General features: G+C 42.5%; 1 protein-coding gene across 2 annotated transcripts in view; it reads right to left on the bottom strand.

The window, feature by feature from the left end:
• The window catches only part of TRIM36 (tripartite motif containing 36), a 34690-nt gene extending 10273 nt beyond the window's left edge, over window positions 1-24417 (bottom strand). Inside the window, exons 1-7 of one of the 2 annotated variants that reach the window (XM_058827684.1) lie at window positions 24354-24417; window positions 14557-14791; window positions 6886-7211; window positions 3515-3661; window positions 2369-2464; window positions 1227-1480; window positions 518-642 (exon numbers count right to left, since the gene is read on the bottom strand). In XM_058827684.1, coding sequence (XP_058683667.1) covers window positions 518-642; window positions 1227-1480; window positions 2369-2464; window positions 3515-3661; window positions 6886-7211; window positions 14557-14791; window positions 24354-24416 — 1246 coding nt within the window. In that variant the 5' untranslated portion in view covers window position 24417. Of the gene's footprint in view, window positions 1-517; window positions 643-1226; window positions 1481-2368; window positions 2465-3514; window positions 3662-6885; window positions 7212-14556; window positions 14792-15745; window positions 15791-24353 lie in introns of those variants that run through there. The other variant, XM_058827685.1, reaches the window with a different exon arrangement.
• Between the last annotated feature and the right edge of the window lie 323 nt (window positions 24418-24740).

Raw genomic sequence — 24740 nt, 5'->3', positions numbered from 1 at the left:
GGGATTTGTTGAAACTATACAGGGAGGAAACTGATTTTAAAGCATTCACCTCTTAAAATTGTCTTAAACCAAGACATAACCTCTTTGTTAAGCTATAGCACTGTTAAAGGAGGGGAGTTAAAAGGAATAGATGAGGATGGTTCTCTGTTCATGCACTTAACTAAATTCACTATTTTCTGTTTTTACTTTGAAAGGCTTGAGCCTTTTTCTTTCTGGCAGCTTTAAAAACTATTACTTTCTGTCAGGCAATAAAAAGCTTTTAGAAAGACTGAGTGTGATGTAACTACGATATTTTGGAAGCCAGTGCAAACTGGTACTGAAGGCAATTTTAGCTTCTTTATGAAAGCTGAAACTAACACTTCTTCCAGGTAATGCATTCTGAATTGTGGAGACAGAAAGAACAATGCAAGCCACAACACTGAGCTCTGCAACTCCTGGTCTGTGCACATTTTGCCTTTCTCGAGAGAAGCCCTTAAAGCTAGAACTTGAGAAAGACCTGAATGCTCTCAGAATTTACCATTGGAATGGAAGGACAAGTCACCAAGGATGTCTTCTTGCTTGGCAGTGTCCACCACAAAGTCTTCAAAAGTAGTTTCAGCTGCTGGCCTAAAGCTCTTCAGAGACTCAGTAGCTTTTTGGATTCTGAAAACACAGTGGTGGGATAGCACAGGAGAAAAAAGGCAATTCAAAATGGGCATTCCTTGAAGTAAAGATGCTAGGTTTTGCTTTAAAAAAGTTCTGCTTTTATGTACTTCCTTATGTACTTACTCTCCCAGAAATTTTTGTCTCTCTAGAAAGATTCTCTCATGAAAAATTTAAAGGCCTTTTGTACATCAGTGTGAAGATAATGAACAGGTAGTCGTTCAGTTGGCAAAGCATTTAAACAATTTGGAGCATTATATTCAAAGAACAAAACTGATGTGAGGTGCTAGTAAAGAACACAAAGATCAAAGAACTTAAAGCCAACATAGATCTGTTAGATTAACTTGGAAATACCTGATAAAATCTCTGAGACAAGGAATTTGTCAGGGAGCTAAACAGCTGCCCTTCCACTGCAGTTCCACTGAACAAGGCTAGGCACTGTGGCAGGACAAGGGCACTCCTCTCCTGAGTGTTGTTTCCTAATGCAGGAACTCCAACTGAACATGACCAGGAGCATCACCCAAAAATACAACTGCACAGACATCCTCAGACAGTACCTGCACCCCAAACAGAAGGTAAGATACCTGACATGAAGTTGCTTTGCTGTTTGAACGAAACAGGAGGGATCAGTTTCCTTAAGCACTTCTTGAGCATATCCTACAAGGCCATTATTTTCCAGGAGCCCTTGGTATTCTTCCACTTGTGTTTGCAATTTTTCCAGCCTTATATTCTTAGAAGTTTCAATTGCTCTAAGAGCTGCAGATTTCTTCTCTTCCAGGACATGATATAATTTCTCAAAACTCTGAGATGCTTCTTGTTTAGCTCTTTCACTGTTGCACTAAGAGCAAACAAAAGACATTTCAGACAGATTCTGTATCACTGTGGTTCTGTACAGAAACATTCTTACATTCAAGACATCACAGTAATCTAGTCATCCTTTTGACAGACGAGACTAATGAGCTTTGTTATGCTATTCAACACTGCAAATGAGATCAGCACACCACCCAAGCTAGTCAGCATTTGCTGTCTTTAATAGAAAATGAAGAGCAGGAAGGTATTCTTCTGATTACGCCTTGAGTTATGCATTACATTTGCCTAGATAGCTCATTAAAAAGCACTGTAAAAACATGTCAGCCTCTGAAGTCTTCGTACCCAAGAGCTAGATGCTCTTCCACCTTTCCCAATCATCCTAAACTGAGGGTCCAGCCCAACTTCTTGGGTACGCCCTCTGAACCATTGTGCTACCTCTGACTACTGCCCTGGATAAAAGGAACTGCAAAACACAGAGGCAATCTGTAATCAAGATACCCCAGTATCAGGAACTTCTGCAATTTCTGCCTTTGTGACTATCAGCTTGTATGTGACTCTTCTGCAGGGATATTTTGGCCTTAATTCTGACTTTCTCAAGGTAAACAGGCAGCATAAATATGCATCATCATAAATACACCAATGCCCTATGTTTAACCCACTTTGGTTAAGGTACCAAGTAAGTTTTATTTCATTTAAATTTACAGCAGCATCCAAAAATTAACTTCTCTCTGTCTGCTTCCCATACTGGCAGGATTAGGTCTTACTGTGTGTGATTCAGTACTACCATAAACTGTTCAAAAATTGGTTCACTACTTACCCAAAAAGCCAAAAGTCTGAAACACTTCACCGAAAACAGTTTTGAATCCTTCCTGCCTGCACACAGGCCAACCTCAGACAATCTGCAAGCCACTCTTACCTCTGTTTCTTTCAGCAGCAGATCCAGCTGTGTGATGTGAGCTTTCACCTGGCTCTCCTTACTGATGAGGTACTCAATATCTTTTGAAAGCTTCTCCTGTTGAAGGAAAGCAGCAAGATTAGGGCATCTCACACAAAGTGACAACCAGCACAGTCAGGTTATCCAGCTAGTCCTCAGTTTAACTAGCCACAAGGACAACAGCATGAACCAGTTATGAGTAGCAGTCCTGTGGAGAATTATTTGGTGACCTGCAGTGACTGCAAAGCATCTGTGAGCAAGACTGATGGCACAGGCTCTGAGGATCAGAGATCCTTAGATGAGTGTCAGGATCAGTGTCAGCTGACTCCCAATCACCCAGGATTAGATTGGGAAAAAGAGGCTTCAGAACATTAAACTTACAGAAAGGAGTTGATAGTTATTAACTCATTTGTAGTAGGAGTTGCTAGAAAAATGTGTAGTTCAAATCACACATTTGTCCCTGTGCTTCTTTAGCTGCAAGAGCTAGCAGTTGTACAGGAAAAGCATTGCAAACTGTGAGGAGGCCAAAGAGCACAAGGCAGGCTAATCTGGTCTTTTCCTTTTTTGTTTTTTTCTCCTGAGAGCAAGAGAGGGAGAAAAAGAAGAAGAGGAAGTAGGTGCTGTCTTTAATAACAAATTGATGTTTGCAAGTCTTCTCTGTTGAGCTTTGCTTTGGAAATTAACAGCTATGCAACTTCAGAAACATACAAAGATACATACAAAGATACCAGCAGATACTTCAGATGCAAATTTTCAGAAGTGCTTCTCAAGTATCCTCTACCACAAGCTACCTGAACACTTACATTTAAAAAAATTGATTGTAAAGTTGATTAACTACTTAAACCTTCTGCACCATCTGTACTGCTGTACAATTAGCAGATGAAAATAAGATGAAAGCACTTTCCAGGGGTTATGTTTCAAGCATCATAGCAAATACAGTTTAGTTTCTAAAACATGGCCTACATCACATTGGTAGATACATTAACCAATGTTGCACAACAGCAGGCCTCGAGACTAGTTCAGGGTCTCCTAAACACACATCCTGGCTTCTATGCAGTGTGAGTTTGCCCTCACATCAGAAGTACTCTTTCCCTTCTAAAGGCCAGGTCCAGTGATATTTTCTTTTACCTTAAGGGTTTTGTAGGCAGTGCTCATGGTTGTTACTCTGTGGTTTGCATGACCTCCACCCAGTTTGCAAAGATGACAAACAGGCCTTCTGCAGATTTCACAGTACATGTTTACTCTCTCCATTTCGTGTTCTGGACACATCAAAATCTGTGGGGAAAAATAAATGTGCAAAGACAATACAGGCGTACTTCCAAAAATGGAGGTTCTCAACAAAAAATCAAAACACCCAATCAACCCAAAGCAGAATGTGATTCCATCAGTGAATTTTTTTATACTCATTTTATTTTCCACCTTTTATGACTTGTCAGTGCCATTGAAAGCCAGCAGATGAACACACACAGTTTCACAAGGTTTACAGTAAGTAAGCATATAGCAGTGTCTGTGTAGCCTCCATATAGCAATCAATCTTTTGCTAAACCCTGCCCATGTCATTTGCAATGCCTCCAGCACCCTACACTCCTGCTCAGTGCTGTAAATGCAATATATAACACACCCAGCCTGACAAACTTTACCATACTCATGCCAGCATTTCTTGCAACATCCGTGAACAGCTTCTTAAAACAAGAGCTGAAATAACATAGTAGCAATTTAAGTCTAAGCTAGATTTTGATAAGCCATATAGCCACTGCTCTTAGAGCAACAAAGTGTAGCCACCAGCAGCAGCTGCAGTCATTTTAAAGACAAAAGACTCCAGTGTTTCAACCTTTCTCTCTGATTCCAGTTACAGGCTGTTCACACTGAGTGCTACTTCCAGGATTAGCTCAAACAGCACTGCAAGAAAGCTGGTGTTTGCTAAAAATCATCTTTCAAAAACTGAACTTATTGAAATAAATGCTCAAAGAGTTAAAAAACTGCTGCTGAAGTCCCAGCTGAGGCAAAATATTAAACCATATAAAACACGTGTGTGCATGTGTGTTGGTTTAAAAAAAAAAAAAACAACGCCTGCTTTGGCTCCTTCTAGAGCACTGAAAGACAATATTTGGGTCAGCTATTCCATAGAAGGTACCAAAGAGGAGCTTTTGAGGAAGCTTTTCAGTTTCAGTATGCCCCACACAAGAAAGGTCAGAAAAGAGTCTAAAAATAGAAAATTGTGAGCAGCACAAATATGGACACAATAAGCTAAAACCTAAAACCAGCTTTCAAGTCCCAAATATTATCTTAGGCTATGGTGAAAAGCCCAAAGACACCAGTCTCACCAGCACCTTAAGACTATCATTAAGCCAAAAAATTCAATTAGCAATCCCATTTGAATTGGCTACTGGATTTGGAAGGAAATAAAAAAGGGAAGAAAGGAAGCTGCCAAGAAAATCAGCTGTGCAGGCAAACATCTCTAAAAAGTACAGTCATTCAGTTAGTCTGTGGAAGTAATTTTTCCACAGCAGTGTATAGCCACACCTCACAGAAAATCCATATTTTCATTCGTGTCCTCATATAAGCAAGAATTACAGCCTGCAAGTGAGAGACAGCAGAGGTCAGCAGACTGCCTTCTCTCAAAATTCAAGAACAGACTGCCTTCTCTCAAAATTCAAAACAATCAGCCCAGTATGTCCTTCTCCCATCCCCACCACACATGCTACAAAGTGCTCTCCAGCCTGGCTGTAAATTGAAGTGGAGACTGAGAACATTGTTTAGGAAATCAACAAATACTTTATGCTTTCAGCTCAGGTCTTAAAAATGCAGTGCCATGAAAAATGCACTTTTCTTTCTTTATATTAAGCTTAAACAGTCCTCAGAAAAGTTTCTATAAGAGCACAGTAAAAGATCAGCTTACAGATGCTGGGAAGTTTTTTAAAAAAGTAGATGTATCTAAAGTTAACTAGACTATGCTTTTCTCCTTTTTTCCACTCTTCTTGTCTCACATATAATTAGAAATGCTAAATCCTACATGTGCACATAGAACAACAGTGTTAGAATAATCTAAACCACTTCACCCCATTTTGCTCTGTTTCAAGAGAATTCAGCTACGGACTTTTAATCCTGAATTTAGTCTGCATGTATTATAACACTATAGTACACTTTGAGGAGTGCACAGGGATCACAACATACCTTTGGTATTTTCAAATGGCAGTGTTGCAGCTGTGAAGGTTTAGATGTCATAGAAGAGAAGTTTTTAAGGAGCTGTATAGCATTTTAAAACAAGAGCTAGAAGAAAGTATGCAAACTTTCATCTTTCTCATTTATCCAATAGAGGGACATTTCACACAATGTGTGTGCAAGCACATTTGAAAGCATATGAAGCACTTGCACACTTTTAACTGGAATTAATGTTTTAGACTCAAGGAAAACACCACCAAGTGGACTTCTGGATGTTCACTATCAGCCAGCTTGCTAACTTTAGAGGCTCAAATTTTTCCAGTCTCAGAAGGAAGGCACACCAGCAGTCAAGAGTTTCTTACACATTGCACATTAATCAAATTTACTTAATTTAATCATGTCTCCTTGATCATCAGCATTTCTGGCATCTGTGGGACCCCCAGCAAGGAGGCACAGGCACACAGCACGTGCTGGGACACTAAGGCCATTATTGTGGTCCCTGGTTAGCAAGATAGCATCCGTGGCATGTAACATCTGTGATGTAACAAATTCAATAAAGCACTGCCATGTATTGCATCACTCTCAGCATGAGACATAAAGGTTCTTTTTGTTATCACTGTTTTGTCTGAATACAGCAACAGCAGCACCAGTGTATTATAAAGTAGAAACTTTGCCATAACATTTTTATCTCTTCTGTTATAGATTACAAAAAAAAAAAAAATGGTGTAATAACAACAGAGACCTTAATTCCATGTTTTGGTCTTGTTAGACACAAGGAGGGAAAGCAAGAAGATGCTTGGTGATGGATCAAGTTCAAGCACAAAGCGTCCAACGGGGATGTGCCTAAAGAGCCAGATTTATTGGGGTTTTTAATTCACTGCACACAGGCCTCCTCCCTAGGCAGTGCCATTCTAGATGCTCAAGAGCAAGGTGCCAATAACACCAAGGGTGTGGATACAATCCCTGTATGAACTATTCACTTAAAAGCTGATTTGATGATCCTTGTGGGTCCCTTCCAACTTAGAATATTCTGTGATCATGAAGCCTTAAGAAAACAAAAAAAGGAAAGAAAGAAAGACTTAAATCACAAGTAACACAATCCATTCCATGAAGTAAAAAACCTTATTTTTACTGGACTCTTCAAGTATGTTCTCAATGTCCCCTTCAATGACAACACTTGAACATCAGCAAGGAGCAAAAGCTTGTGGTTCACTTGATAAATAACAGCAATGGGCAAAAAAGCAATCACAGTCCTAAAAAGCAACCCTCATTGCAGATGTGTCTACAGCTACTAGAGGATGCTGCAAACCAAATTCTGTAAGGTACAGTATACTTACCTTGGGTCTGAAGTTGGTGGTTGGTCCTACATACTCATGCTGGGCTTTTACAGTTCCCCAAGGATGGTGTATTTTGAAACATTCATTGCAATAGCTTGCACTGCAGTCCATGCAGCTCTTTGTGGACTCCTGAGGTGGAGGTTTGCAGAAATCACACATAATAGCAATGGCTGCCCTGGCTGCCTGTCTGTATCTCTCCACAATGGTTTCCAAGGTGAAGTTGCGAAATAAGCCATTGATGCCACGCTCTCCGAGATCAATATCCCGCTGGCAACTCGGACAAGGAAACAGAGTCGATCTAGGAGTCAGTGAATTGCGTTTTCTGCCTGTGTAGACACCAAAACCCAATTTAGCATGAGCCCAAACCAAACCGGTTTAGATTTTAAAAGCAGCACAGGAATTTACAAATCTATTCCAGACTGTAGCACATTGTCCAAACCAGTACAACACCAATTCATATGCAATTTGCCAAGCCAAAGAAAATAACGATTGCCCTGACAAGGTAGTGTAACGTCTGACTCCAAGGGACATTACAAACTACTACTCTAAAGCTTAATTTTATGTTAAATTTAGCTCTTCCAATTCCATCTTCTTTATCGAGTTTTGGATGCACTCAAGCTGTAACCTTTTGAAACAATAAACAAAAAACCTCATGGAAGCCAAGCCTCATGGTTTTAGACTAACTGGTTACCCGTAGAGAGAGCTTCCTAACATACTGAAGTGAAAGATGCTTACTCCCAGAGCAACAGAAATATATAGCCAACCTTGAGCTCCCTGAAGTTTGCTTTAGTTGAGTTCAAACTTACTTTATTCATCTCAAGTGGCAACATAAAAACCAGGAAAACAAGGGAACAGTCTGACATCTCAGCCAAATCGTTTAGACAAAAAATGCTAAGGCTGACTTGGCCCCTCCTGAAAGGCCTCAATAAAGGGGGGCTGCTGAATAATCCCTGCACATCAGAGGGGAATCCGAAGTAGTTATATCCGAGAGGTTACTGTATCCTCAACTGAAGGGCCACAGATCTCCACAGGGATCTGTTAAACAGTGTACATCTATCTTTATTAACTTCTAAAGGGGGAACTGCAGCAACGCTGCACTCCTACCAAATAGCTACACAAATTTCCCCCTCTCTCCAAAATAAAATCACAGGCTCAAGAACAGCCACTACCTTAAGAAGCCTTTTGACTCTGTTAAGGAGATGGCTCACACAGACTCAGATGTTCACAAGGTAATATTCCTGAGGTTATCAAACCAGGAGTGCATCCCATCTCACTCAAGAACCCACAGGCTGCAGCTACCAGAAAGAATCCTTTAGGATTTTTGAAATCCTTTATTTCAAAAGCAGGCTAAGTCAGTCTTTAGGCTTAACTTGTATCCTCTCAGCTTCCCCTTACAAAGAAACCAAAAAGAACATCTTCTGTAGCACTGGTGCATTGTTTTAAGTTCTCTTTAAGAGCACTGCATATTGGTATAACTAACTGTCCTGATTTCATCTGGGTTAGAGATAATTTTCTTAGTAGCTGGTACAGTGCTGTGGTTTGGATTCAGTATGAGGTGTTTTTGGTGTTTTGGCTGTTGCTAAGTAGTGCTTACCCTAAATCCAGGACTTTCCAGTTTTCCATGCTTCACCAGAGAGCAGGTGCATGAAAAGCCAGGAGGGAGAACAGCCAGGACAGCTGACCCACAGGGCCAAAGGGATATTCCATACCATAGAATATCATAACCAGGACATAAACTAGGGACCGTCAAGTGCAACAGGGTGGGCACTGTGTGAACAATTGTATTGGACATCACTTGTTTCTCTTGGATTTTATTCCTCTCTCTCTTTTGTAGTATTATTATTATTATTATTATTATTATTATTATTATTATTATTATTATTATTATTACTCCAATATATAATTAACTCTATTCCAGCTGAAACCAGGACACTAACAAATTTGTAAATGGAGGTATGACTTAAAGCTGAATTCTTAGTGTTGAATCCAGCTCTTCTTCAGAAAGGGAAATTTGTTCTTCTCTGTATTTAATCAGTATTTTCCCATCAAAAATGCTAATGCTTTATCTCTTTCTGAAGTGTCCTATGATGCTATCCAAACTAAACTTGCCTTGGCTCTTTTCCTATTCCTCCTTCACCTAATAATCCAAAACCTCCATTCCTATCATGCCTTTTCAAGTCTCTTCAAATAAAACACCAAACCAACCCTCCAGTAAGGAATTAGTTCCTTTAAATATCTTTGAAATTTGACCCGTGGTAGTTAAGCATGAGTGTCAGCTAAGAAGTCACAATCAGAGCATGGATAAGTGTGCATGCACTGACAGTCTCCCACCCAGCTTGGTCTCATGCCTTTCTGTAAGTTCTGAGCAGAACAACTAGACTGCATTTACAGAACAGGATGGCTGACACAAGGAATAGGTATGCAACCTCCTGCCTAAGGGAGCAGAGATTTTTGTCTGATTTGATATTTTTTTAGTACTTACTTGAAGTGAATACATTACTGCACATCCTGCAGTACCTATAACTTGGCATACACAGCAACACATGCATGCAAGGCACAGCAACAACAGGGAAACACAACCTGTATTTCCAGTGTATGCTCCAAGCTAGCACTGCACACAGGAACACAGAGAAATCTTCTACACAGACTTCTACAATGTCCTAGACAAAAAGATGACTTCACATGCAGTGCCATGCAGACAACAGCTACAAAAAGTGATCAAGAATACATACATTTGCTGAAATTAAGAAAATAATCATACAATGCAGCACATATCGGGACTGCCTACAAGTAGTATGCTAGAGCAGAGAGCAAACAATGACAAAGCAAGATAACACGGGGAAAAAAATCATGGTGCAGTGGTCAAGTTTAAAAATACAATCTGAAATTCATATCCATTGCAATGGAGGCCTTTCATTCTGCCTGTGGCGGACCAAAATGAGACTGTCATCACGAGCCATGCTCTGCAAAGACTGGTGACATTGTTTATGGAAAGCAATCCAGTATCAAGGAAGTCCTGTACACCTTCAGATGTCTCATCCCTTTTCATTGACAGAACTCTGAGAGTCTAGGTTGGGGTGGTTTTCCTGTTTTAAATCCTGTAAATTTATTTGCTAAGCTTCTTGGCATGTTCTGCCACTTCAGTACTCAAAAATAAGGAATACATATATAAAGAGAATAATACATTCTCTTTTTGCCTAGAGAGTGTTAAAATATTAACACTCTAGTTTGCTTTCTGCCTAGAGGATTCCTACACATGTATTTTAGTAAGAAAGCACTGATGAAGTAATGAATTACTTTGGACACTGTCTTTCCTGTCTGTATTGTGTCTAATTTGCTGAAACTAAATTCTTGTTATATTAAAAAAGATGATCCAAACAAACAAAAGCACACACAAAAAAAAAAAACCCCACAGCAGCAAACCCCTTGGATTTTATAGATATATTTAGATGTGCAGCTCAGAGAAACTTAGCTCTGACCCACATTCTCTTTTAAACTTTGCCATTTCAGTTTACAACAAGCAAATATGTATTTTGTAAAATATTAGAAATCATCACACAACATTTTCCACTGTGATTTGTAAACTGATTGCTCCACTTGGAATAAGTTGTTCAATCAGTTACAAAAAAAAAAAAATCACAACATACACTCATGGTCAGTCACAAATATTACCATACAGATTGCAAAGACTCAAGTCAAAGAGCAATCTTAAGTATGTCCTTTAAAGACAATGTTTAAACATCATCTTCCCAAGGAGAGGTACCAACACTTAAAATGTTGAAAAGTCCAAGCTGCAGTGAATGCTTAGCAAAGGGATAAGACATCTTAAAGTTGTATTTTTCAAGTAAACAGTATTAGCAGAATTCCATGGTTGTGGAAGACATGGACATTAAATGTGTGAAAGTTAAAAAAAAAAAAAAATATTTAAAAGTCAACTGGATTCCCTTGAAAGGTTGGGGTTTTCTTTTGGTTTTTTTTTAAATAGATATTATGTTGCCACCCTATAACTCAGTTAATGTTTTTGGATGGGCTTTCAGGAGGAAGGAGAAAGGGAAGGGGGAAAAAGGTGTTATCAAGGGGAAGGGGGAAAAAGGGAAGGGGGAGAGAAAGAGAGAGGGGAGAGGGAAGAGGAGGGAGGGAAAGGGGAGAAGGAAATGGAAGAGGGGAGAAGGGAGAGGCCTCATAAAAGAAGTCAGCCAAGCTAAAATGTTACTTTCAGATACTTTAGTTTTTCACAAATCAGAAGAGCTTTCTGCAAAAAGAGCAGACACGGACAGCCTTCCAAGAGGTCTGATGGCATTGCATGGTATCTCTGTTTCATGACACTTTCAGCCTTCAGCTGAGGCAATATAAACTTCCTCTTTCGATCAGCTGCTTTGTCCTCCACTGAATGTGAAATTCAGATTTGTGTTTAGCTCAGTTCACATCTTTCTTGAAGGACACCATATTCCTATGGATTGCTCATGTGTCTGCCAATACTTTGGCAACAAGGAATTTAGGGATCTTTTCTCCTGTTTTTGAACAACCATTACATTAAAAAAACAAAAAAACATAATCAGTATTAAAAAATGTCCACAGAGTGGCTGAGCTGCTCAGACGAGCTCAATTTTGGGAATGAGATGTAGGTAAAAGACTGACTACCCTTCAACCTGATTGTGTCATTAGACACACCAAATATTACAAGTCTAGAAGTATAAAATGTTTTGTTTTCCTTACATACTCATGCGCTGTGATAAACTGTGAGATTTAGAACTACCTACTCATATCAACATGGCGTAAATTTCAATCTGTTCTTCATCAAATTAAGCAGGCTCAGATACAATAAAGAGCCAATATTACATTCCACTCAGAAGCAGTAGTTAAACACTTTCTAAACGTAAGGAAGATAATCCAATAATCTCACTTCATTAAAACAGCAGTTTCATTGAAACTTGAGCATGTAAACTCCTGAAAATTAAAAAGCAGGGTATGGAGGAGGTGGTGTGGTGATTGCTGGGGTTCTGTGTGCATTTTTGTACCCACCAGTGTATCTTCAGTCATATACACACATAGAAAAAAATATAATCCAACCCTTAACTGAATTCCAATCCAGTTGACCTTTAAATCAGTCTTGCACAGAATGAAAAGCTGTCCTTATAGAACTTCTTTGCTGTACCTTTGCTCACTGCAAAAGCCTTTTTGTGGACTTGACCACTGACAAAAAGCTATATGCTAACCAACAATATTTAACTCGAGATCTAAATGCTAGACTATCTCTAGCCAACACAAGAAGTGAAGCATTTCTACCTCTGCACCCAAAAGACCTCCTCTGTGAGGCTGCGAACAATGAACAGAGAGCTGTTTAGACATCAAAAAATGAGATATACCATTGGTTTACAATGGTTCAAATGAAAAGCATCAACTCTTTTCTCTCCTGTGTCTGTTAAAATCCTGCAGGGTTGAAAGGCAAGAATGTTTAATTTTCTAGCATATCAAACAACTGTAAGATTTAAGCAGAACAGGAAAAGGGAGAAAGAAGGCATTGAGGGGGAGGGACACAGGGAGAGATATTTCAAACGTTTGCACAAGTGTCAACATAACCACATTACATGATTTAATTACACCAACACTATAATTATAGTAACATTAGAGATAATGGGACAGCAATAAGAAATAGCCTTCATTTTCATGTTATATACAGCAAAATCTTGTTAATTAAAAATTATTTTAAATACAATATAAACAGAGGAGTATTTTTAAACCAACACACTGGATTTTAAGCAGCACATACACTCCATTTCAACAAGTTCTGTCTTTTTTAAATTAAGATAAATTGTACTTGTAAATGCAAGCTGTGTGTGTGCAACAAACACAGAATATGACCAAATACAGACCGGCTCCCTCTGGCATACCAAGAATTTAAATGCCAACCCATTTTAAATAGATTACATTCCTTATGGAGACATCAGGGATTCTTTAAGTGGGGGAAAAAAAAAATAAAAATTCCATAATGGGAAGAAGGTGTCATATGCATTTTGAAATGTGACACTAAGGTCTTGACACTGACATGCCCTGCACAAGCCTCCCAGAAGTTCAAGTGGGTTTTTGTTATGCATGTGAGACCCCACTTTGGATCTTCTCCTTACATTTTCTCTCTTATGGAGCTGTTTTCTTGGAAATTCCCCTACAGACCACAAAGCCAATTTAGCAAGGCAATGCACAGTGTGAGTACTCCAAATGCAAGACAACAACTGTGCAAATGTAAATTGCAAGCTGGCGATCATTGCTGGTACCAAACTGGTCTGAGAGCAAATCTCACACTCAACATAGCAATGGAGCTATAATGCCTGCAACATTAGAAGTGAAGACAGCATGATCTGAAGTTAAAAATTTATTCTTTATTGCTTCCATTTCCATATGCTTTTCATTCTGCAAATTTGAACTGTCTGAGATGATAATTTTCCTGTGATGTGCGTCTACCCAACGCTCTTTGAGGTAAGAGAGGGGAAGCTCATTATTTCCAAATCTCAACCCTCTCTTGCTACCCATCAAACAGGTCTTTAGGAAAGCAATCACCTCTCTGTTAGCAGGTCAGATGAGGAGATATATTCCCATCAGTTTGCTGAGATGATGTCAGACCACACTGGATTTAAAGATTACAAATTCTGCAACAATTTGTGTACATGTATCTCAGGATAAGGTGGTGGTGGCAGGGGGAATACCAATAACTAGTGGCTTTTTCCTTAACAAACTGATTTGAAAGAGAACCAGTACTAACAATTCAGTACTAAATAGTACTAAACTGTAGTTTAAGAGAAGCTGGTGAAATTGCACATTTGATCTTTGAAAGCTGGGAAGGGTGAACTTTAGTAAGAAAGAGCTTTAGAGCTTGTCTTGTTGGTAACTCTTCCAGAGCACAGGGAGTGTGGTTTTAAAGTGGATAATTATGTCAGAGGAAGGCCTGAAAGCCAAGATGAAGTATCTTTCAAGAAGTAAATCATGCACAAAGCACTTTCAATGCATCTGTATAAAAGCAGAGCAAGTCATCCATGGATTATAAAGACTGCAAGAATCTTTCTACCACGATAACATAAAGAGTACGAGGAGTCCTAAAGCTAAGCACTCCTTAAATCTTCAAGCAGACTACAATGAAGGAGGCTGTTAGGGCTGTCTGCTTACAGTCATCTGTCCTTCAAATCTGCAACCGTGCAATAATCATAACCAATTAAAAAAATTATTTACTGTATGCCTAATGAAGTGGGCAGGACAAAACTAGCTTGCAAAGTCTACACAGGCTGAGAAGGAAGTCAGAGCTACTGCATTGGGGCTGGTTGAAACCAGAGCAAGCCACTGGCAGGCAATGAAATCGCCAAAATCTACATCTTCACGCTACTGAAGATGATGTTATTGCTTCTCCACGCAACTGAAATACAGAAATAAACAAACACAATGGTTATAAAGATGTATAGAATGCCACAAAGATGAATCTATTATAGATTAAACAGAGTGCATTGTCCTTAAAAATATTCCCATTGTTCTTGACACAAAATGAACAAGAGTAGCACTATCCCTAAGTCGTCTCTATAACCGGATCAGGAGTACCAGGAAGACATTTTACCAATGCATACACCATTCAGCTCAAGCCAGTCTAATAATAAAATCAGGCAAACATGCAGAAATTCTGATACATACCTGATCTATTAATTCTGTCAATTCTGTCCATGCTAGAAGCAGAGATTCTAATTCGAGGGCTGCTCTGATTAGAGGATTCAGAGCCTCCATCAGCAAAGGAGTCTTCAAATGCAAAAAGTATTTCTTTCACACATTTGTGACAGACATTGTGCTGGCAGGGAAGGATCAGTGGATGGGTAAACAATTCTTTGCATGCTGGGCAGATAAGCTCTCTTTCAATACCCTTAATGGCAACCTTCATGATAGAAAGAGGGAGAAACAAGTATAAGCGCAGGAAAACGAAAGCCACCAAGACTTATGGCACTGCTCTATGTCACCAAACCCCAGCCCTGCAGAATAAATACACACAGTTTTATCTGGTTTGAGGCACTTCTCGGGCTAAAACAAATCTCAATTAACATTTATGAAAGCACTGACAGCATTCATTTCAATTGAACTGAGCACTGCCACTAGGCAAACTCAGTTCATCTTTAGGTCATGTCTGCATTGCAGGGGAGGAAAGGAGGGGAGTAGTCTTAATTCCACTCAAGGACCTAGTGAAACGAATGCTTCTCAACAATAGGAGTCCATACGTTTAGCTTGCTCGCTGCTCACGAAGAGGGAGGAGGGAAAAAAAAAAAGAAATTAAGTGTCAGACTGGTCAAACAACAGGCTTTCCTGACGTGTAATTCACGTTTAAGGGCTGAAACTGTCTTGACTTCATTAGGGTAGTAGTTCCGAGTAAGGAACATCATTTTATTTATTTGTCTGTTTGTTTGTTTATATGTTTATTTACGTCTTTTATCTGTCGCACAAAGAGCCGCCTGTGGATCGGTGCGGCTCTTCAGTAATTCCGCGACCCCCGCGGCCGCCCCTGGCAGCGCCCCCCGCCAAGCGCCGGGTGTCGGGCGGGCGCAGGCAGCGCCCTGCGCCCTCCGGGAGCGCTTCCCCTCCGCGCACCGCGCCCGTCGGAGCTCCCTGCCAGCCCTGCCCGCCGTCCCGGCTGCGCTGTCAGCCGGGCAGGGACGAACCTGTCGCCGCACACCGCGGGGACTGACAGGCAGGCAGGCAGACAGACCGACAGACAGACAGACGGACAGACGGACGGACGGACAGACAGGCACACGCCCTATAGCCCCCCGCAGCACAAGAAGACGGACGACGCACCCCGCCCCGGCAGCCGCGCCCCGCCGGTTCCCCCCGCGCTCACCGGGCTCTCCAGCCGATCGCTCTCCATCCCCGCGCCTCCTCCTCTGCCTCCTCCTCCTGTGCCGGGGCGCCCTCAGCCCGGGCGGGCGGGCGGGACGCGGACGGTGCGGCGCCCGCGGCGGCGCCCGGCGCAAAATGGCGAGCGGGCGGGCGGGCGAGCGGACGGGCGGGCGGGCGAGCGGGCGGGCGCGGGGCAGCGCGGGCGGGGCGGGGCGGGCGCGGCCGCGGCAGCAGCCGCACAGCGGAGCTGTCCAGCCGCCCCCGCCGCGCAGCTCCCCGCGGGACACCGGCTATTGCGCTGCTATTGTTTTGGTCCTTTTCTCTCGGCGAGCGGCACCGGAAATGCCGCCCGTCCCGGCGGCCGGCAGCATTGAGCGCTTTCCCGCTCAGCCCCTGCCATTGACCGCCTCCCGTGGTACTCGTGTCATAGAATCGCTGAGTTGTAGAACGGTTTGGGTTGGAAGGGACCTTGAAGATCACAGAATCACCGACTCAATCAGGTTGGAAGAGACCTCTGAGACCATCGAGTCCAATCTGTGTCCTAGAGCCATCTTCTCAACCAGACCTTGGCACTAAGTACCACATCGATTCTTTCTTTCTTCACCACCTCCCTGGCATTTCAAGAAATTCTTTCTCATGTTCTACCTAAATTTCCCTTGACACAGTTTAAGATGGTGTCCTCTCATCCTAGACATCTAATTCCAATCCCCTGCATTGTGGCCAGGGACACCTTCCAGAGGAATGGATTGCTCAATTCCACTTCAACTTTGCCTTACTCCAGGGATGGAGCACCCACAGCTTCTCTGGGCAACCTGTGCCAGTGTCTCACCATCCTCTCAGTGAAGAATTTCTTCCTAATATCTAATCTAAGCCTGCCCTCATTAAATTCATTTCCCCTTTTTACAGAACCTGGCCATGTAATAACTCCCTCTCCCTTTTTTTTTCATAAGCCTCCCTTTAAGTACTGAAGGACCACAATAAGGTCTCCATGAAACCTTCTCTTCTCCATGCTCAACAGTCCCGAGTCTCTCAGCTTGTTTTCACAGGAGAAGTGCTATAGCCCTCTGATCATTTTTGTGTCCGTCTTTTAGGCTCACCCCAACAGATCCGTGTCTGTCTTGAGCTGAGAATCTCAGAGCTGGATGCAGTACTCCAGGCAGAGAGAGTAACAGCAAAGTAGAGCGGGATAATCGCTTCCCCCAAGCTGCTGGCCACACTTCTTCTGATGCAGCTCAGGACACAATTGGCTCTCTGGGCTGCAAGTGCACGCTGTTGCCTCATATACAACTTTTCAGCCATGAGAACCCCAAGTCCTTCTCCTCAGGCTGCTCTCAATGAGTTCTTGTCCCATTCTGTCCCATTGCCTGACTGCCATGAGCTCTCAAATATCATGCAGGAGGCATGCACCAGACAGCTTTTGTGGCACCTAGGATTAAAAAGGGGCGGGGAAGTGGTTATGACTGCCAGCACCTCCTACCCTTCTCTTACAGCATGTTTCCATTGGAAAAGGTAAAATACCCTTTTCACCATCCACCAGAACAAACAAAAAATACTTTTAAATTTCCAGCACCTTCATGTTTTGGCAAGGGTGTGGACACAGCCATTGCAGTGGCAATAGTTCACACAGCATTAGGCTAAGGGAGGAAGAACACCAGTTAGCAAGCTTGAAGTGAAAGCATGCACTGTCCTCACATTACACCACAGAAGGAGGTTTAGTTAATTAAAATACTTGAAGCCTGGGTTATATGAATGATGAAACGTTGTCAGTTTGACAAACACCAAATTTGACCTACTTGCCTATTTAAAGAAAAACATCAGGATAAGAAGTTCCCTTTTCCCCTCAAAACTACTTTTCGTAAGAGTCAATAAAACAAACACAGTTGAAATGCCTTACTTGGGCATTATTTACACCTGGTTTTCAGTGGCCCAGATGTGAAACTTGAATGGAAATTTACCCTCAGAAATCATGAAGACAGAGGTGATTTGTTACATGTCCAGTACAACAAAGAAGAACATTCTACAGAAAACTTATAAAGATATTATTTAGCATTTATTTTAGTAACCAGTGTCATAGAAATACAGAGTGCTCCATGTGAAGTTATTCTGATAATGCCCGCAAGTGTACAGTATGTGTATTCAAACTGAAACATGTCACTTAACTGGGCATGGGGAGAACAAGTTGCTAAGGTCATGTGTTGTCAGCCTTCCAACTATGTTTTGAATAATGATTTGCAAGCCTCTGAATAAGTATATTATCTCTTACTGATGTCTACTATTCCTCAGCTTTCCTGATTCCAGCTTTCCTTACAGGCAGGCAGCTTTTAATAAGCACTTGTCTGCACTAGCACACTACCCACCATAGACACTGGCCTGTGGTTGATGCAGGGCCAAATAAACTATCAGCCTCAGACTAGAACAAAGACACCCTGGCTCTGAGGCTGCCTTTGAAACAGTAAGAAAGGATGTTGGTGGCTTAGCAAGGAAAACCATTCTGCGCTCCATGGCAGAGGTGTGGATGCCAGGGCTGGTGGGTATTAATAGCAGACAGAGACCACACATTTTCCCGTGTTCTCCTGAAGTCTTCAATGGACCACAGCACCAGCTACTGTTACTGCCCAGACTTGTGAATGATTCTTTGTTCAATCTCTTAATAGATTGTTTGTGTACCTGTTTGCTCTGGTTTAAGGGTAGTTTAGAGCAAGGTTTTAATTACCAGCTCCATCACATTAGGATGTTACATGGAAGAAAATGTCTTTGAAGGCCTCCAAAGGGCAAAACTCACTCTTCTGCACTCACACATTTTTAGTAGCCTTTTGATCCTCCCCTGACCTAGGACTACTAAATTTGCAGTGCCAAAAGTCTTATTAGCTTCAGGTATTGTGAGGAAAAAGCAATAGCTAAGAATGACTGATACATTAAAAAGGTTAAAAGGTTAATAAGATCAATGTGACTACAGAAGTCAGACCTACTCTTCTGCTTTGTTTCCAGCCAAAGATGAGCATCAGTTGGACACTTGTTCTGCTCACAAGGGACTCCTTTTGCATGGAGTAATACCTGGGTATTGTTTAAGTAGCTCTACACATCCTTCAAAATTCACCCTTGTTGCCTCTGCAGACAGGATCTGACCAGGGGTTACAGCATACCCTGCACTCCCAAAACAGCAGCAGAAAACAGAAACTAGGATGGCTAGGCATTGCCATCCTATTTCCCCACCTACCTCAGGTTAAATATGCTTGTTAATTTAATAATTGTTATTCAGAAATCTCCCAAGTGCTCATTTGCATTAACTATCAAGTTAATTTCAAGAAGGATGCAGCACTGCTTTCTAACAAACTGTAAAAATCCTACACTTGTTAAACAGTGCAGATGCAGTTCTACTGCAGGAAAAAACACAAGCCTGTCCCAAAGTACCAAGAAGGTTCTGCCAACACCTCCCCTGCCTTCAGCAGATCCTCAGACCCAAGCTTTTCAAGACATTTATTTGCATGCTGTTTTTGCAAGCACAGCTTGCTACTGAGTCAGTTTCCTACTGGTCTGCCTTCCTCTGACTGAAAATATTAGAGCCAATCCATCAAAGTGGAGATATGCAGGATGAGAACAGACCTTTTCCTGAGCTAGTATGACTGACTTGAGGACTGAGCTAGCACACATTTTTCTCCCTGCACAATCTGTTTTCTTCCAGGATGAATTCAGAGAGGTATTAGCCCTCATCCTGCTCTCTGTAAATTGTCAGTGATGCAATTTTTTTCTCTACTTGGTTCTGAGCAGTTGAACCTAATGAAGATGACTTCTATCCACAGGATTTTCCCAGTCATACAGGCTGTAAGATATATTGTCCCCTCAGTAATAGGGCAGGAATTTATGCTGCCTGAGAGAAATGTGCCTGTTTTGGCTCAGAAATAGAGGCTCAGTTTTGTCTTCACAATGGCTGCCCTTCAACTGTGTGACCCTGAGGAGCTAGCAAGGCTCTTTAGAACCTTGGGTGTTTCAAAGTGAACATAACTATGGCTTGAGGATCTCATCATAAAACAAAAATATCAGTCCCTAATCCCTTGGTTCAAGGTTGTTTGTCTTCTCTGCAAAGATGTGTCCATTATCCTCAAGGATGGATGGGTTTCTTAACAGATCCCATAACCTGATCAGCTGGACTGGACAAGTTCAGAAGGTCCCACGTGCCACTGCAGTGCACAGAGCACTGAGTCAATAAAGACTGCACTTATTGAACTGCCAGAATACTGGGTCTGAAATTAACTTTGGGCAGGATTTGGGCGAGCTTTCATGTCTCGAAGTGTGCTAAACTGGTTCAGTGTGCCTTTACTTTTTACCTGACTGCCACACGTACAGTACTCCAGTACAGTTCCAGGACACCTGGAATGCAGCAGAGGATCCACGGAGAAGCTACATACAATAGTCCACACAGAGGACTCTGCTCTTTCCCTCCACAGACTGTAATCACTTGCCAAGCAAAAGAAAGAATTCTAATCAAAAAGCTTCCCAAAAATACAAGAACATTCAAATCAAAATATCTTCCAGCTCTGAATTGAGAAAGAGTCCTACCTCTAAATTATTACTGTTTAGCAGAAAGAGAATATAAGGTTATTTTGAAAAGGATTTAGAATATAAACCATTTACATGGAAACAAATAAACCACCCAACAAATTTACAAGAAACAAGTCACAGGTTCAGTGTCTGTCATAAAAATATGACACAATAAAAAGTACAGTACACATGGGGAGCTTCTCTCCCTCGCATCAGACTGTGGATAGCCCTGTTACAGAAGACAAAGCTGGCAGCTCACCCTTGCCATGTCACAACCCATGTGCTTCTAGGTGCTTCAGGGAAACTGTGGGAGTGATGAGGACATGTCTGACATGTGGAAACACACCTTTGTCACACAGGCAGACTAACCCAGCCAAGTAACTGACTAAAAGCTGTGTAGACAGGCAAATTGGAATTTAACTGCTCTTGACTGCAAGATTTCAAACGTAGGCCCCTCTGAAGTACCTAACTTAATGCTGCTGCCTGACACTGAGCTCCAAGTTATCTTTACATAGTCTTTCAACCAAAGTCACTTCTTTGCACAAATACCCCTCACAATATACATAGATTCTGGCATGCTTTTTTAATACTGTGTAAATGGAAGAAAATTGCTGTAACAGGAGGATTCTTCTCATAGGGACCCAAAGCCCAAAGAAACACTTTTCCTGCACATAAGCAAGAAATATGAAAAGCCTTATCTTCTTTAGTATGAGGAGCAGAGCTCCATTTCGGCTGAGTCAGGCAGCCCAGAGTCACCTGCCAGCCACCACAGCCAAGTGGTGCACCACAGTAAATGCTGCATTTCTCCTCTCCAGCTCCTGACTGTGATTTCAGTTCGAACCCCTATTTAGCTCTATCCCTTAGTGTCACCTGGACAAAAGCTAAAATGCTACCACAGGAGAATTTTACATTAGTCATTACATGAAACCAGGCAGAAGGCAGGGACAGAAATCGGTGTCACTTGCAGATTGCAGGTGGAAAACATGCAGAACTTGAAATGCTCTTAAAATTATTTTTATATATTTCTCATGTTCATATCAGTTTTAGGGCTTGTTTTTAGCAGTATCTATCTCTCTAAATGCTTTTTCTGGAGAATAGTTTTTAAAGCTGTTCCTTATGAACCACAAACTGTCAGTTTCTGCAAACCATGTGGAGTGTAGGAATAGATGGTAAAACAATGCAAACAAGTGAGGAAAAAAAGAGAGGGTGAGTGCCTTGATTAAAAAATGGAGCATGCCAAGATCCTTATTTCAATTAAATAAGGGGATCTCAGGGAGAGTGTTGGGGTTGTGAGCTTCCCTCTGAAACTCACATTGGTTTATATCAGCTTATTGATTCTATTCTGCCTACAGAAAAATGCTCAAAAATGGTTTAACAAAACACATGGCAAGTATTGGTATAATCTAGCCTGTAAGATATGATTATTTCTTATAGCATCTAAAAATTCTTTGAAGTTAATACTATAAGAGAACCATATGTATTTCAAAAGAAGAAAACATACACCTATGAAAGTAACACAATTTGAGCTGGAGTTTGGGTGAATAACTGCTGTAGGGGTGTGTGTGTTTTGACTACTGCAAAAGTAAACTTATAGGGAATAATTTGGGGGAGGGGTGGGGAAGAGGAAGGGTTGGAAGAAGCCTGAGACCTTTTTTGGAATAATACATCATTCTGGGACAGATAAGTGTTCTTTCTGTGGTTTGAACTGAGATTTCAGGGTCCTGGAAGAAGGTCATACCACCTCCTTCTGCACCAGTGCCTCTGATACAAAACACAGTTAGTTGCTAATCTGTCTCTCAGGGGCATTTCAGATTTCTCAGATGCTCCTGTGACATTTGTGACAGGTGCCATGGAGGCCCAGAATATCTCAGAGAGTATTGTAGTGAGCCTAAGCAGATGTTGTGGATATATGGATTACACAAGGACAGTTTTATTAGAACTAAAAGTGCTACATGCATCTTTCTGTTCTAGGTACTCTGTGCAACTTGTATGTGTGAAGGGGAGTCACAGGAGAATAATGAGTACAGATCATTAAAAGAGATAACAGGTTTTTGAAGTGACATTCCCCCGGGGAAAAGTGATATATAATGATTTGCCCTGTTTGAGAGTTCTGACGGAGGTTGCCAGCTAAGTGGAAAAACAGCATGCTCGCCAAAAGGGGTCATGTGCCCAGGTTTCAAGAGCTGATGCATCGTACTTGCAGGGACCCTGCATATTGAGAGGTGAGTGTGCAAGTGTAAAGCATTCTTATTGCGTCCTGATTTTCTAATGGGTCTTCGTTCAGTGAAAGCCAGATGCTCAGCAGTTAACTCAGAGAATGTTAATGCTTCCAGGCTTTATTGCAAAAGCTTTATTGATGAGGAGAAATGGGAACAGGAAAACTGGTGTGTTGTAACGTCTAAGCAGCAATACCCTGACCCCAAGCAAATACAGTTTACCATGCAGAAGAGTGCTTTTGCTGGCATGATTTATGTCATCTGAGAAAGCAGTTTAATTATCCCAGTAGAACACCTCCAAGCTGCTGGATAACATCAATAAATTACAAAGAGGCTGTAATCTAAAACCTTGGTCTGAAGGTTCAAAAAATGCAAAAGGAAAATATGGAGAGCAAGAGCTCTCAGAGCAGGGTGTTGGAGAAACTCAAGCAGTGATCACCGCCATGGGAAGTCTGTGGCGGTCACACAACTGGTATTGCTCTCCTTTTCTTCATGTACATCAAGTGTCTGTGATGATGGGACTTGGCAATGTCACTGTCTATCTATAAACAACAGCACTGTTTGTAATAAACATGCATATTTCACACTACTGTGCCAACTCTGCTGTCTATTGAGCCATATGCTCTTGCAGAGGGTGTCTGAATTAAGTACAAACTGCTTAACTGTGGCATAAGGGACAGATGTAGCACCTTATTACAGAGACATTCCAGGCACAAGGAATTTCTAGCCTGAAACGCTTTATGATTTTGTTTGGTGTGTAAAATGCACAGAACGAGAATTGCTTTTTGCTTTAAAGCCCTGGCATGATTACTCCCAGGCAAGGAGAAGCAGAAAATCACACAGGAAACTCCTCATTCACCTGCTCTAAAGGTTTTTCCAGAACTTCTAGAAGAGGGAGTGAAGGAGAGGGAGGGGGAGAAAGATGTGCACAAACAACTGGCTGTGAAGGTAGCCTTGGGGGATTTGCTGGAAAGTCATCAGGATGAGTCTGGAACAAGCAGTTTTTCCAATAGCACCATTTTTTGAAACATATATTTTTAATTTAAACATATTGTGCTTCCTTTTTTAAAAAAAAAAAAAACAAAAAAAAAACAACAAAAAACACACCTGAATCTTTGGTGCTCCCTGGTTTTCACACATAGCAGCTCAGCAGTACAAGAAATTGGATTCCCTCCTTTTTTTTTTTTTTTTTTTTCCCTACGAAATGCGCGCGCAAGTTTTCCTCAAAATACTTGCGGCAAAAAACTCTGAGTCAGTGCCTGGGGGAGAAGGTTCCCTCTCCAGCCTTGCCGGCAGAGGGTGGCTAGCAGCAGCCCCCCGGGCAGGGCGCATCCCATTCCCGCTCTGGAGCGGGGCATTCCGCCGCGCACGGGGCAGGAGCAGGAGCAGGAGCAGCAGGAGCAGGAGGAGCAGGAGCAGGAGCAGGAGCAGGAGCAGGAGCAGGAGCAGGAGCAGGAGCAGGAGCAGGAGGTGCAGGCGCAGGAGGTGCAGGAGCAGGAGGTGCAGGAGCAGGAGGAGCAGGAGCAGGCGGAGCAGGAGCAGGCGGAGCAGGAGCAGGAGCAGGAGCAGGGCTGCAAACGCGACAGATGCCCGTCCAGCTGTGCTGGGCTGAGGGACACTTCGCATGGAAATTACTTCTTAACTTTTTCACCCCGTAGCATCGGACGTGTGCGACAAACACCCAGTCGAGCCTCCAGAGTACATTAGCCGTAAAGAGGAGTCATTCGCGCCCCCACATTCCCCTAAAAAACCGGACCTAACAAAGCCCCTCGCCAAAGGGGCCGTCTCCCCCCGCGGGCGCTGCCTGCCCGCCCCGCGGTGTCCCGGGGCTGCCGGGCCGCTCGCCGTCCCTACCTTGTCCCGCTTCAGCAGGTCCAAGATGTAGCCGAAGCGGGCGCTGTCGGCGGCTGTCTCCATGGCCCCGCGCTCCGGGCGGGATGGCGCCGCTCCCGCAGCTCCGGGCCCGGTGCCGGGGCTGGCCGGGGGAGGGCCGTCCTGCTGCCACGGATGCTCTGCCCGCCCACCCGCCTTCGGGACACAGGATGCTCCCTGGAACCTCTCACCCTGGAGCGTCGCGGCAGGACTGGCAGGCTCCTGGGGGTGCCTCTGCTCCGATGCTGCGGCCGGGAGAGCTGCGTTAGAGCTGACAAAATTACACCTGTTTGTGGTCTCGTCAAACCTGAGTGAGCTGTGTCAATCGCTGAGCCTGCGGCAGCGGGCTGGTGATGGTGCGTGTCCCCC

This window comes from Poecile atricapillus, chromosome Z, assembly GCF_030490865.1.
Source record: "Poecile atricapillus isolate bPoeAtr1 chromosome Z, bPoeAtr1.hap1, whole genome shotgun sequence".
Classification (NCBI taxonomy): Eukaryota; Metazoa; Chordata; class Aves; order Passeriformes; family Paridae; genus Poecile; species Poecile atricapillus.
Note: the sequence above shows the minus strand (reverse complement) of the source record. Positions and strands in the feature narration are given on the sequence as shown.